Below are 13,764 nucleotides of genomic sequence, written 5' to 3'. Positions count from 1 at the left end.
CAGTGTTCTGGTTTTGTAAAGTGCTGTCCCACAGGCGTGACATCTTTATTAGTACTGACACTTTTCATATGGTGTCTATGTAAATTAAATCTCTTCTTTAGCATCTGACTGGTTTCTCCAGTGTAGCAGCCTTCATTGCATTTTTTACACTGAATGATATATACCACATTGGAAGATGAGCACGTGAAAGATTCCTTTTCTATTCCATTATAAACCATAAAATTGTACTGCTTTGAAAATCGTACTGCTTTGTCACCCTCCTGTCTCCATGCATATCTCACCTGTCCCTCTTCCTGTCTCTCACCTATCCACCCCCACCCTGTTAGACTGTCACTGGAATGCTTTGATGTTTCACTTATATATACTGTCATCTACCAACATTTGCTTATTTCCGATCTGACGAAGAAGGGCAACCTTCGAAAGCTAATCAAGAAATGTATTAAGTCCAATAAAAAAGGTATCATCTTATTTTCTTTTCCATGTTTTGTTTTATTTCTATTGATTACCTGGAAAAACAGAAAAAGCTGTCTTTTACTGGCAGTGCTAAAAGTGGCCTCAGTGCACGGGAAAGACCCAGGTGTGGGACTATCGCAGTCCATTTTCCAGCGCTGTTTGGTAAAAAACCCCACTGTTTTGTTTCGTTTGTTTGGTTTTTTTGCTGCTAAACAGTGAGGGTTTTTTTTTTTTTTGGGGGGGGGGGGGGGGGGAATAGAATTGTTTCTTCTACAATGGTTCAGTAGTTCATGAGCTTGTATTCCCTATTTTAATTTATTGTAAGCCTGACCTCCCTAGGGATCATTGGTGTTTTTTTTTCTCTCTCTCTTTTCTACATTCAATGACTGCTATGAAATCCATTTTCATGTTTCACATCCCGAAGAGTAGCTATCACTTTTATGGCATTGGAGCTGCTTGTATTCATTTCCAGAAAAGAAGCCTACTAGTCCTCACCTTATGGGCTCTTACAGAGTTTTCCACATAAGGATTATTTTCTTCTTTTCCCAGGTTCACATTCATCAAGTGAGAATCCACTTTTCTGCTGTGGAACAAGAACTTGATGAAGCTGACAGCTAGCCTAGAGAAAGGCCCGTTACAAAGCAATAAATTTCAAGAGGTGCCCACTAGTGAAAAAAGAACTTATAGCTGGTATAATAGAAGGCTGTCAGTGTTCTACGATGTAATGTGTGAAAGAATAACCCGAGGTTATTAGCTTCCTCTAATCTTGGTGTCTAAATCTGTCATATATTATTTTGGGGGTCTGAGTGCCAACCATATTGCTCCAGAGCTTCCATCACTAAGCATCCTTCATGGAAAGAGTGGCACTAAGGGAAGTTGTAGAGGCTACTATGCCTCCTGATTTGCTGTTCATGGCTGAATGATGGCCAGCTGGTTGACGGAATGATTATGAATGCTAATTGGAGAAAACGACAACCCGGAATGGTAGTGTGTCAAAAATATTATTCCTTACGGACCAATCAAGAAATGTCAGAATTCTTGTTTATATCTAACTCACTACCATTGCAGACCAAAAAGAAAATACATTTAGAACAATATTACTACATATAGTCCCTGTGGTCATGTCACTAGTTAAATCCTTTTAGTTACCTTTCTTCGTAACTGGTCTTTTTGTCAGTGCTTCCGGCAATATTCGCTGATAATGGCAGGTTGCTTCTCTGTAGCATCTATAACTGCCAACTATCAATTCAAGGGCATAAGCCAGCTGGATGTTTCCAAATCAATCTCATTTTATCCCCCTAGTCCCTTTATTTCCTCAGGAAATGTCATGGCCAAAAACAACGGTTGTATTTCTTGCACCGTATCTGTTCTGGGAATCAAAGTGTAATCTCTAGAGTGAAGTAGAATTTGTAAGCTTGCTTTTGTGGATGGCCTTAATCCTGAAAGCAATAGTGTTAGGTTTCAGTGCCGGATTTTGTACAGGAGCTCTGTTTCATCCTGGACTCCGTGTGGTCCAGAATGCAAAAATATTATAAGGACTGCAACTACCTGGTGTCAATAGGGCTGGCAGAAACCACGGGATGACCATTATTCATCCAGACAGGGACTTAATAGCAAAATATCCCATGTTGCGTTTGATCACTGATGGTATGGAAAACAACCATAGATAACATGTCAGTACATTTTAAGCCTGCTTCTCTTTATATGACCTCATTTTTTTCATAAAATGGGGCTCTTGGAGAGCATTTAGAAGGGTAGGATTGTAAACTTTTAAAGTTATATTTTTCATCACCTTTTTCTGCTGACTCACAGTCCCACTGGCAGATTTGTTCACGTGCCCTCCTTTAATGAAAAAGATTATTCAACCTTCACGCTCCTAAACATATTAGCTGGCAGAAGAGCAATGCAGCCTGTGAGGAAAGGAGCGATCTAAAACAATAAAATTTAAAACATTTAAAAAATCCTGCTCATGCTAAAGTCTGCCTTTATATTATTTGGCCTTCTGTTTTAAAAGGAACAAATATCTACTTTTTTGGGGAGAGGGGGAAGATGAGGTAGGAAGTCTCAGAGAGCTTCTGCTTCTGCCTTGAAACAGTCTATCTTAATTGGCCAGAAAAAATCTTTTGAAAAAAATCGCTGTTAACTGGCTAGGTAGGAGCAGGGGTGTAGCCAGACTTCGATGGGGAGGATGGCCAGAGTCCAAAGTGTGTGTGTGTGTGTGTGTGTGTGTGTGTGTGTGGAGCAAATTTTGGCCCTCACTGCTGCTGCCGCATGATGGTACCTTGGCTGGCAGGGGTCCCCAGCTGAAGCGTTTGTCCCATGCTGGTCTGTTCTCAGTCACACCATGCACGCTCTGTTTCACTAAAATGAGTGTGTGTGGCGTGACTGAGAACAGCAGGGTAGGCAATGTGGTGAGACCAGCATGGGACAAACACTTCAGCTGGCAGAGATTGGGGACCCTGCCAGACAAACCGGGGGCCCAAGAGCCAATTTTTGGGGACCCAAGCCCCTGTGGCCCCCATAGCTCTACCACTGAGTAGGAGCTCCCCCATGCCCACCCCTAACCTAACCGATTAGGGGATGACCGGTTACCGGTGGTATTCAGTGGCACTAACTTGTTAAGTGTTATTAAATATTACGTGTAGGATCGCTCAGAGAGTTTTAACCAGGCAGGAGCCTCTTTTGCCTGGTTAAACCTTATGAATATCAGGTGAAACGTGAAGAACTTTTGCCTTCACCCATGCTGTGCCCCTTTACCCTGACACTATCTGGAAAGCATCATGGCAGCTGTAATAAAAATCAACTGATGTCCTTAGTCGGTGGTACTTACGCAGATAGCACAGCACATCTCTTTGAAGTCAGCTGACTTATTTATAGCGTGGATTTCCTTAAAAGTCTGAGAACTGCTTACTTGACCTGCTGGTGCAAACCAGTACTGGCCCTGGTTCAACAACAAATAAATTCTCTTATGTGCTGGGTTCCCACCATTCTGGGCAGGCACCTGGTGACCACCTAGGCCAATATTTCCCACGTCCAGTCCAGGAGTACCCCTTACCAGTAAGGTTTTCAGGATATCCACAATGAATATGCACGAATATGATTTGCATACACTGTCCCCATTATATGCAAATCTCTTTCATGCATATTCATTGAGGATATCCTGAAAACTTGACTGCCAAGGGGTACTTTAGGACTGGACTTGGGGAAACACTGACCTAGGCAACAATTAAACCCAGGATTACATTACTATTGGTGCTTCTTCAATTTTTAACCTTTTTAAAAAGATCACCCTTGAGAAATCTTATCCAATTATTCTGACACGACTGATTTGTTCTATGTTTGTACACTCAGCTCTTGTTATACCTCATACGTAGAATTTGTTCTGACTTGTCAGAATTTAAAACTCATGCCAAACAAATGAAACAGAAATTTACAGCTAGAGATTATCCTCATCAGTTGGTTAAACGGGCTTACTCCAGGGCAAAATATAACCATCGGGAACATTTGTTCCATAAACGAGACAAAGAGGACACTAGTCATCTATTAACTTGTGTACTAAAATTTATGCAAGGTACAGCGAATACAGTTCGTATTTTGAAAAAACACTGGAAGATTTTACAATTGCATCCAGTATTCAAGGAAAAAGAACTTAGAGTGGCATATTCCAGAGAATTAAATCTGAAAGAGATGTTACAAGACAAACACGAGCCCTGAATATAAGAATCCAGGGCATCAATCCTGTATGAAATGCATATTTTGTCCTTTGATGATAAAGACACGAACGTTTCAAAATCCACTCGATGGACGAGAATATCATCTACAATATGCCACAGACTGTGAATCTAATCATGTAATATATATAGTAATATGCCCATGTCGTAAAATCTATGTGGGCAAGACGACACGATCCTTGAAAAATAGGTTAAGTGATCATAAATATAATTTGAAACATTCACGTGTAGATGCCCCTTTAGTACAACATAGCAAACAGCATGCACACAAATTTGAAGATCTGAAATGTTTTGGTATTAGACCATATTTCCAATAAATGTTAGAGGAGGGGATCGTAATCGCCAATTAATACAAAGAGAACAGCGTTGGATCTATAGATTGAGATCCTTAATACCGGAAGGTCTAAACAATAGAGTAGAGTGGAAAGCGTTTCTTAAGAACATAGTGAGAGCGCTGCCCTTTAAATCTTTGCCGTACAGAGCGGGAAATAGCAAGTACGGGAAGTACTATAAATACTTCCGGTTCAACAGAAACAATCATGCAGTTGAAAGCTGATGGTCTGTTAAGGTATTCCTTCGTTTGGTAAATGTGAGTTGTTTCTATTTACTCTGTTTCGGTTGACAACTGATTTAACAATTCTTTGTTATATGGTGTAGGTGCGAAGAAGGGTTCATTTTGTCCGGCTCCTTAAGAAGCTACGAGCGAAGCGGGAGCTCGCCGTTGGGCTTGGACTAGTTAAATATGCCCTAGCACAAACCACAGCTAAGTACTATTTGAATAATAGTTGCATAACAAAAGAATGTGTTAATGAACTAGAGGTTTTTATGACTGATGAGGATTCTCGCCAGCGTGTACTGAATGCCAGGCATGCAGAGCAGAGCGGTCAGCTAGTTTGATATTGAATGTGAACAGCTGAGACCGGGAGTCTGAAGTCTTTTCCTCTATCATTGATAGCAGTTGCCATTCTGGTATAAATACTTGTTCCCATTGAGTATATTGTAGTAACACACTGTAAGAACAAGTACCAAAGAGATTGTTGAAGTAACGAGTATAATGGCTGAGAGTTCTTGGAAAACCACATACGGGTTTTCGAAGGAAGAAGCTTCTAATTTACTAACAGACATAGAAATTTTTGGCGGATACTCTACAGCTGGTCCATCCACCTCTAACCAAATGGATAGTCTATTAAAAATATACAAAGAGATTATTAAATTAGAAATAAATGGAGCAACTTTAATCGACTATTGCCAACAAGAGTGGATTCCAAGAGGTTTAAGAATGAACGTGGGTCCACAGATCTTTAAAACTGATGTAGAATTTGTTGAGAAATGGAACAAAATCTTAAATAGATGTTCCTTAGATTTAATGCTCCTTATTATTGAACGAAGCAAACGGGAATTACACGAACAAAAATTAAAAATTGAAGAAGAGATAAAAGCTATAAAAACAAAATTGGGAGAAGACATCTTTGAACAGCAGCATTCTGAACTCAAAGATAATATTGAGAAATTTAAACAACAACTTCTAAAAGTGAAAGCCAAAAAATTTTCACGGGATGAAAAAGACTATAAAATAACACAGTATATAGATGGATGTTTATAAAAGATATAGACACATCGGGAAGATCAATGGAGACAAGAATGGCACAGTCAGATTTGGGCTCCTCCTCCTCTACAGGATCAACTGAAGAAATTAGAGTACGTCAAGATTTTTTAGAGCGAGGACAAAATCAAAGGAGGCGTCAAAGAGGGAGGACACGCAGGGGATTTCAGCAATACAGACCTCAAACACGTTCCCAAGATCAATGGATAATATAATTTTCAACTTATCTTCTAGAGGTTTAACTGAGGCAGAAAAAGAAGTATTAAGTAAAGGATTAACTTTTGTTCCAACAAAAAATTTTGATTTTTTTCAGTTTCGGATTGATTTAGAAAGATTCATAAGAACGCTAAATTTGAAGTTATTTTTCAGCGATAAAGAATCACAAGTAGATAGTTCTATTCTGAAGAATAAGTCTACATGGTCCCCACCGGGAGTGTTAGATCCTCTGTTAGCTGCTTACAAACAATTAGTTTTAGAGGAGGTATTAAGTTCTACAAATTTGCATAGATCACCTCAAAATCTAACGAAGAGTCAGAAGTCGGCGCTTCAGGCACTACAATTAGATGAAAATATTATCATTAGAAGAGCTGACAAAGGAGGAGCGGTGGTGGTACTAGATAGAATGTACTATGAAACTGAAATATTAATTCAATTAGCAGATAAATCCACTTATGAGCAGTTACCTCAAGATCCTACAATAGGTTTACAGGAATTAATTTTTAACACCAGTAAAATAGGTGTTGAGAGAGGATTTTTGACTCAGCATGAGTTCGTGTTTCTGAATAAAAAGTATCCATTAGTTCCTTACTTTTATACAGTCCCGAAGATACATAAAAACCTTATAACTCCACCGGGCAGACCCATTGTGGCGTCAGTAAATTCGATATTAGAACCATTATCGCAATTTATAGACTGGCATCTACAACCTCTAGTACAACAAGGTAAAACATATATAAGAGATAGCACTCATTTTTTGGAGATTCTAGAAACCATTGAGATAAAGAATCAAGCAATAATACTAGTGACATTTGATATTGTATCTCTTTATACATCATTACCACTATCAAAGTGCTTAAAGATTTTGGCAGAACGTCTAGCAAGTAGGCAGCGCCCCCATCGAGTTCCAACCTCGTTTTTGATGAGCTTAGCAAAAATTTCTTTAACAAAAAATTTCTTCTTATTTAAAGATCAATTTTATCTCCAGAAAAAAGGAGTTGCGATGGGAGCTACTTGTGCCCCTTCTACAGCATGTTTATATATGATGGATTTTGAAGATCAATGGCTACATTGTAATCCTTGGGCATAACATGTCATTAGTTGGCATAGATATATCAATGATATTTTTGTTACATGGAATGGAAACCAGGATGAGTTGGATCAATTTCACAATTGGTTAAACACTAGAGATAAAAATATAAGTTTTACCAAACAACAATCGGCTACTCAAATAAATTTTTTGGATGTTCTAGTTAAACAACAGCAAGGTACTTTAAGTACTTCTTTATATGTGAAATCTACAGATCGTAACACGTTGTTACATTTCACAAGTCATCATCCACAGAGCACTAGAGAAAGTCTTCCGTTTGCACAGTTTTTAAGAGCACGTAGAATTTGTTCTGACTTGTCAGAATTTAAAACTCATGCCAAACAAATGAAAACAGAAATTTACAGCTAGAGATTATCCTCATCAGTGGTTAAACGGGCTTACTCCAGGGCAAATATAACCATCGGGAACATTTGTTCCATAAACGAGACAAAGAGGACACTAGTCATCTATTAACTTGTGTACTAAAATTTATGCAAGGTACAGCGAATACAGTTCGTATTATGAAAAAACACTGGAAGATTTTACAATTGCATCCAGTATTCAAGGAAAAAGAACTTAGAGTGGCATATTCCAGAGGATTAAATCTGAAAGAGATGTTACAAGACAAACCACGAGCCCTGAATATAAAGAATCCAGGGCATCAATCCTGTATGAAATGCATATTTTGTCCTTTGATGATAAAGACACGAACGTTTCAAAATCCACTCGATGGACGAGAATATCATCTACAATATGCCACAGACTGTGAATCTAATCATGTAATATATATAGTAATATGCCCATGTCGTAAAATCTATGTGGGCAAGACGACACGATCCTTGAAAAATAGGTTAAGTGATCATAAATATAATTTGAAACATTCACGTGTAGATGCCCCTTTAGTACAACATAGCAAACAGCATGCACACAAATTTGAAGATCTGAAATGTTTGGTATTAGACCATATTCCAATAAATGTTAGAGGAGGGGATCGTAATCGCCAATTAATACAAAGAGAACAGCGTTGGATCTATAGATTGAGATCCTTAATACCGGAAGGTCTAAACAATAGAGTAGAGTGGAAAGCGTTTCTTTAAGAACATAGTGAGAGCGCTGCCCTTTAAATCTTTGCCGTACAGAGCGGGAAATAGCAAGTACGGGAAGTACTATAAATACTTCTGGTTCAACAGAAACAATCATGCAGTTGAAAGCTGATGGTCTGTTAAGGTATTCCTTCGTTTGGTAAAATGTGAGTTGTTCTATTTACTCTGTTTTCGGATGACAACTGATTTAACAATTCTTTGTTATATGGTTGTAGGTGCGAAGAAGGGCCATTTTGTCCGGCTCCTTAAGAAGCTACGAGCGAAGCGGGAGCTCGCCGTTGGGCTTGGACTAGTTAAATATGCCCTAGCACAAACCACAGCTAAGTACTATTTGAATAATAGTTGCATAACAAAAGAATGTGTTAATGAACTAGAGGTTTTATGACTGATGAGGATTCTCGCCAGCGTGTACTGAATGCCAGGCACGCAGAGCAGAGCGGTCAGCTAGTTTGATATTGAATGTGAACAGCTGAGACCGGGAGTCTGAAGTCTTTTCCTCTATCATTGATAGCAGTTGCCATTCTGGTATAAATACTTGTTCCCATTGAGTATATTGTAGTAACACACTGTAAGAACAAGTACCAAAGAGATTGTTGATATACCTCATACTCTGAAATATCCTGTTTGTTGCAAATTTTGCTTAGTCACAAATTATCTCTCTATATAAAAGGCAACCCCAACGTTCTAATGAAGCCTCCACGGAAGTTGAGGCACCCGAGATATCCGGTGTGCCCCTGGGTGACTGCACCGCCCTCGCGTCAAAACGTGATGACGTCGAGGGCGGAGCAATGACACTCGAGGGCCGAAAAGGAAACAGCACAGGCACGGAGGCGCAGCAAAAAAAAAAAAAACCCTCCCCACACAGAGCGAACCACGAACAACGTCCGACGATCACACGGAGGCAGGCAAGCAGCTCGGAGGGACGGAGGGAGGGGGCCCCTACCATTGTAGAACCTTGCTAGCGCCCGTTTCATTGCGCTGAGAAACAGGCTTTTTTTCCTAGTTCATGTTATAAATATCAAACTAATAGTCACCTGTACAGCCCTGTTGCTCTTCTTTAACCTCAAACATCATATGGACTGAAGAATATCTGAAGGCTGTGATTAATGGTTTTGATATCATCTAAATTGTTCAGAAATATTCTTGTCAGCAGTCCGTATTAAATGCTGGTCCATTGTTTTTCTCCTATTATGGAGATTTAGAGCTGTGATCCGCTTACAATCCATTTTAGGAAAGTAACGGAATATAAGACTAGTATAACATATAAAATAACATAACATCTTATATTTGCATGAAAAGTTTCTCTTACATTTCACATATTCTGTCTCTACCATCCCCTCTTGGCTGGATTCAAATCACAATATTTTTTCTTTCATCTACCTGCTCCTTTAATGTCCTGTCTTACAGTGGGCTGCATGTTTAATATCTTGAAACAGTAGGATTGATTATGATTTCGAACACTCGTACGCATACCCATGTATGACAAATATATATGAAAGGCTCACTTGCCCAGCCAAACACTGTCACTGATGCCCATGTTCCTAAGAAGCTCACAAAAGAAACAGAATTATTCAAGAAGGCTAACCCAACAGATAGAGGTTGCCCTATCAATTTTAGAGAAGGTTAAGAAACAGATACTATAAACACATACTTGTAAAATGCGGTCACCTTCACGGATACGGCCATCTCTTGCAGCAATACTGTTTGGATCAACCTACAAAATACAATAACAATGAACCGTTCCAGAGTGAGAAAGACTGAGATAGTTTTCACAATGGTACAATAGATTACAGTTCAATGGGTCTTATAATATATTACTTGAACTCTTTGGGCCTGATATTGAAAGTGAGTGATGTATTTGGACGCAGTTGGTAAACACATAGGGCTAGATTCTATAGATCGTGCCTCAATTTCTGCGTGAAAATCAGTGTATTCTATAAAGTACGTTTTAATTTAGGCGTATGTTATAGAATACTCTGAGTGTTGCTCCATGCAACTAAATTTAGTCATGGTCAATTACGCCAAACAAAGCCTGGTGTAAATCCCAAGGCATAAATTATATGTGGAGCAGGTGCATTCTATAACAACGAGCATAGATTTTAGAAATACACATGACCTGCCCATTCCACTCCCATAACGACGCCCACTTTTCCACTAACTATGCAACTTAGAATTTACGCGCAACACATTGCAGAATACGCTTAGCGAGTTCTGCATGTAAATTTTAACGCCAATTAGTGATAATTGCTTGTTAACATCCAATTAACAATGCTGATTAGCTAGTTAACCAATTAAGTTTTGCGCATTGTTATAGAATATGCTTCGATTTCCACGCAGAAAAATCCAGGGGCCCAGATATTCTGCGAAACATATCAGGTAAAAGCAGCTTCTACCCATATAAGTGCCACTCACCAGGGCCATATCTAAATTTTTATCAGCATTATTTATTTATTTATTTATTTATTCATGCATTTAGCTCATACTTTTTTCCAAATGAATTACAGTTAGGTATATTTTCCTAGTCCCTAGTGGTCTGGATAATACCACTGAAAATATTTACTGGCCAGTCAAACACTATCTGGAGCCAAGGTGGAGTCGAAAGTTAACCGGACAACTATCTTGTCAAGTTAGGACGGCACTGCTGAATATTGGTGGTGCCTGGGAACTTCTTGCAGCCACCTTATACTGAATATTCAGCATCAATATCCCAGTACAGGCTTTAAATGCTGCAGTTGCTGTTTTAAAGCAACACAAACCTCAGATTTTAAATATCATTGGGGACTTGTTTAACATGCTAAATAGCCAAATTTTCTCCACATAAAGAGATGGGCTTTGTTTCAGGGTGAAGGTAGAGGTGGTACTTAAACATTTAGCAGTGACAAATTAGCAAATATAGCTTTACGTGGATAAATAGCCACTGCAGTGATAGTGCTGCTAATTAACCAAATAATGTCACTAAATATACAAATAAATTTAAGCACTGGTGCTGGTACTTAACTTAGATGCTGACTGGGCCAATTCAATAGGAAGCCCTTTGTTTACTGATAATTCAACATATAGGCTGCATTAATAGAAAGAAATCATTGTGAGGTCCTTTTACTAAGCTGCGGTAAAAAGTGGCCTGTGGTAGTGTAGGCACGTGTTTTTGGTGTGTGCCGGGCCATTTTTTACTGTGGGGCAGTAAATGGCCGTGCTCTAAAACTAAAAGTAACGTGCAGCTATTTACTGCCTGAGCCCTTACTGCAACCCACTGACCTAGCGGTAAGGGCTCACGTGCTACTTGCGTGGTAATCATGCAGCACGTGTCAATGTGGTCACACTGCTGATTAGTGCCGGGAATGCCCCCCATGGTAGAAAATTGAAAAATATTTTCTAACGCAGGAAACAGCATGCACCAACTTCTAAAGTGCCGTGAAGGAGCATAATCGAATGGGACTGGCCATCTATAAGGGCGGTCATCTCCAATGATGGTCACGTTAAGCGGCCTACCCGACTGTATTATCGAAACAAGATAGCCGGCCATCTTTCGTTTCGATAATACGGTCAGGGCCGGCCATCTGTTAACCACGCCCCCGTCCCGCCTTCGGTACACTGCCGACACGCCCCTTGAACTTTGGCTGGCCCTGTGACGGAAAGCAGTTGAAGCCAGCCAAAATCGACTTTCGATTATACCGATTTGGCTGGCATAAGGAGAAAGCCGGCCATCTTCCGATTTGTGTCGGAAGATGGCCGGCCTTCTCCTTCGAAAATAAGCAGGATAGTCCGCCCGCACTACCCCTGCTGTATTGCCGATTTGGCATGCATTACCTATGCATTAGCCCTACCGCTGCTTAGTAAAAGTGCCCCTGCATAAGTAAATAAATACAGAGGGACTAAACTTCAAAGTCTTTTTCCAGAATTCTCATGTGCCATACAGCACAGCATTTGCTGCCAGAATTATACATACTTGGTACAAATCTATTTTATATCATGCAGACGTTTTTGGGCATTACCAACAAGAAAAGTAGTTGTGGAGCAGATCCACGTGTAAGAAAATGATGCTTTTATGAACACTTTGTCCTTTTAAAAATGATTAGAGAACTATAGAACTGCATTTGTGCGTATTGCTTCTTTTATGGCCTGAAAAATCGTGATTTCAAATTTCAGATGTAAATGAGATACAGCTTAGGTTTCCATGACTGGAACTGGATACTATGATGGAGAAAAGCGGTACTCCTTTATATTTAAACTCCGCAGTCACAGTTGTTTTAAAATTCTGACTCTGATGTTTAAAGTTATACCTGGATATTCAGTATCAGGTGGCAGCAGGGTACCGTTACTAAACAGGGAAATCCAAGAAGAGGAAACTGTGGTCTGCAAACGATGCCAAAAAAAGCAGAACATGCATCTTCAAATACAGGAAAGCTTTATTCTAATCAACTGGAAATTGCAATATCAACATGGCCATGTTTCGCCTTCCTAAAGGCTGCATCAGGGGCTAATATTATTAAGGTCCCAAAGGTCACTTATTCCTAATAGTAGATAGTAATTACTAAACAATCACAATAAGGCAAACAGTAGCAACTGTAAACACACAGAGCTCTTTCCTCCTCAATCAGCACAGAGTGAGGAGGAAGGAGCTCTGCACGTTTGCAGTTGCTGCTGTTTTCATAACATAGGCACTTACACATCACACTCTCATTTATATTTGAAAAATACATAGAGAAAAGTATGTGTGGCATAACCAGCTGCAGCTTTAATCAATTCATGAACTATTTATTAAAACATATACATCATCTAGAAGTGACCAGATACAACAGCATAATGCAGGTTTGTCAAATTTGAAAATATTTCAAGCCTAAACCTCATCCACAAATCCTCTGGCTAGATAGAGCCACATTTACAGAGATGCTGGAGACTATTTCCCCTTGAGGATATATTCACCCCCACCTAGAATGAGGTACCACCAGACCAGGCCTCAAATTACCCCCTTTTTGCCCAAGACGGTGACACACATAGGCCATAATTCATCACCAAAACTGTGCTGCAATCACTGAAATACTTATCCAAGTCTCAGCCAACAATATAGGAATGTGCTTTGAACTATGTCAGCTGCGCTGGACAAAATGACCTCCTAACACTAAACCAATTCGACTCTCCCACCTGGGTGGGAGGGTGGGAAAAACCAACCCTCACTCCCTAAAACGTTTCTCCCCCCCCCCCCCCCCGAATGATTTCTCCTCAGCAGATTCCTGCCAAACCCTGCTAAAGTAAATCTTATCCTGATTGGCTAATCCTATCACTACCCTCATTCTCTTACACACCTGTCCTGCTCATCCACTAGCTTAGGTTGTCACCCATTACCCCCAACTGTCCTTTTCCTTCTCTTAACCATTCATTACCCCTGACCTCCACCAAGAGGGCTAGCTTAGCCATATTATGCAGTACCCCGCTAAGTCTGGGGAACTAAGCTTATTGTGACTCTGCCATTGTTTGGTTGTTACTATTTACTATTAGGAGTGACCTTTGGGACCCTAATAGTATTAGCCCCTGATGCAGCCTTTAGGAAGGCGAAATGCGGCCATGTCA

At 39.9% G+C, this 13,764-nt stretch overlaps 1 protein-coding gene across 1 annotated transcript in view; it reads right to left on the bottom strand.

Annotated features, from left to right (window-relative positions):
* The window catches only part of PDZRN4 (PDZ domain containing ring finger 4), an 825,447-nt gene that overhangs the window by 60,662 nt on the left and 751,021 nt on the right, over positions 1–13,764 (bottom strand). Inside the window, exon 7 of the mRNA XM_030216753.1 lies at positions 9,848–9,910. Within this exon, the coding sequence (XP_030072613.1) occupies positions 9,848–9,910 (63 nt within the window). The remainder of the gene's footprint in view (positions 1–9,847; positions 9,911–13,764) is intronic.

Source organism: Microcaecilia unicolor, chromosome 10, assembly GCF_901765095.1.
Source record: "Microcaecilia unicolor chromosome 10, aMicUni1.1, whole genome shotgun sequence".
Classification (NCBI taxonomy): domain Eukaryota; kingdom Metazoa; phylum Chordata; class Amphibia; order Gymnophiona; family Siphonopidae; genus Microcaecilia; species Microcaecilia unicolor.
This window is presented reverse-complemented; position numbering and strand designations above follow the sequence as displayed.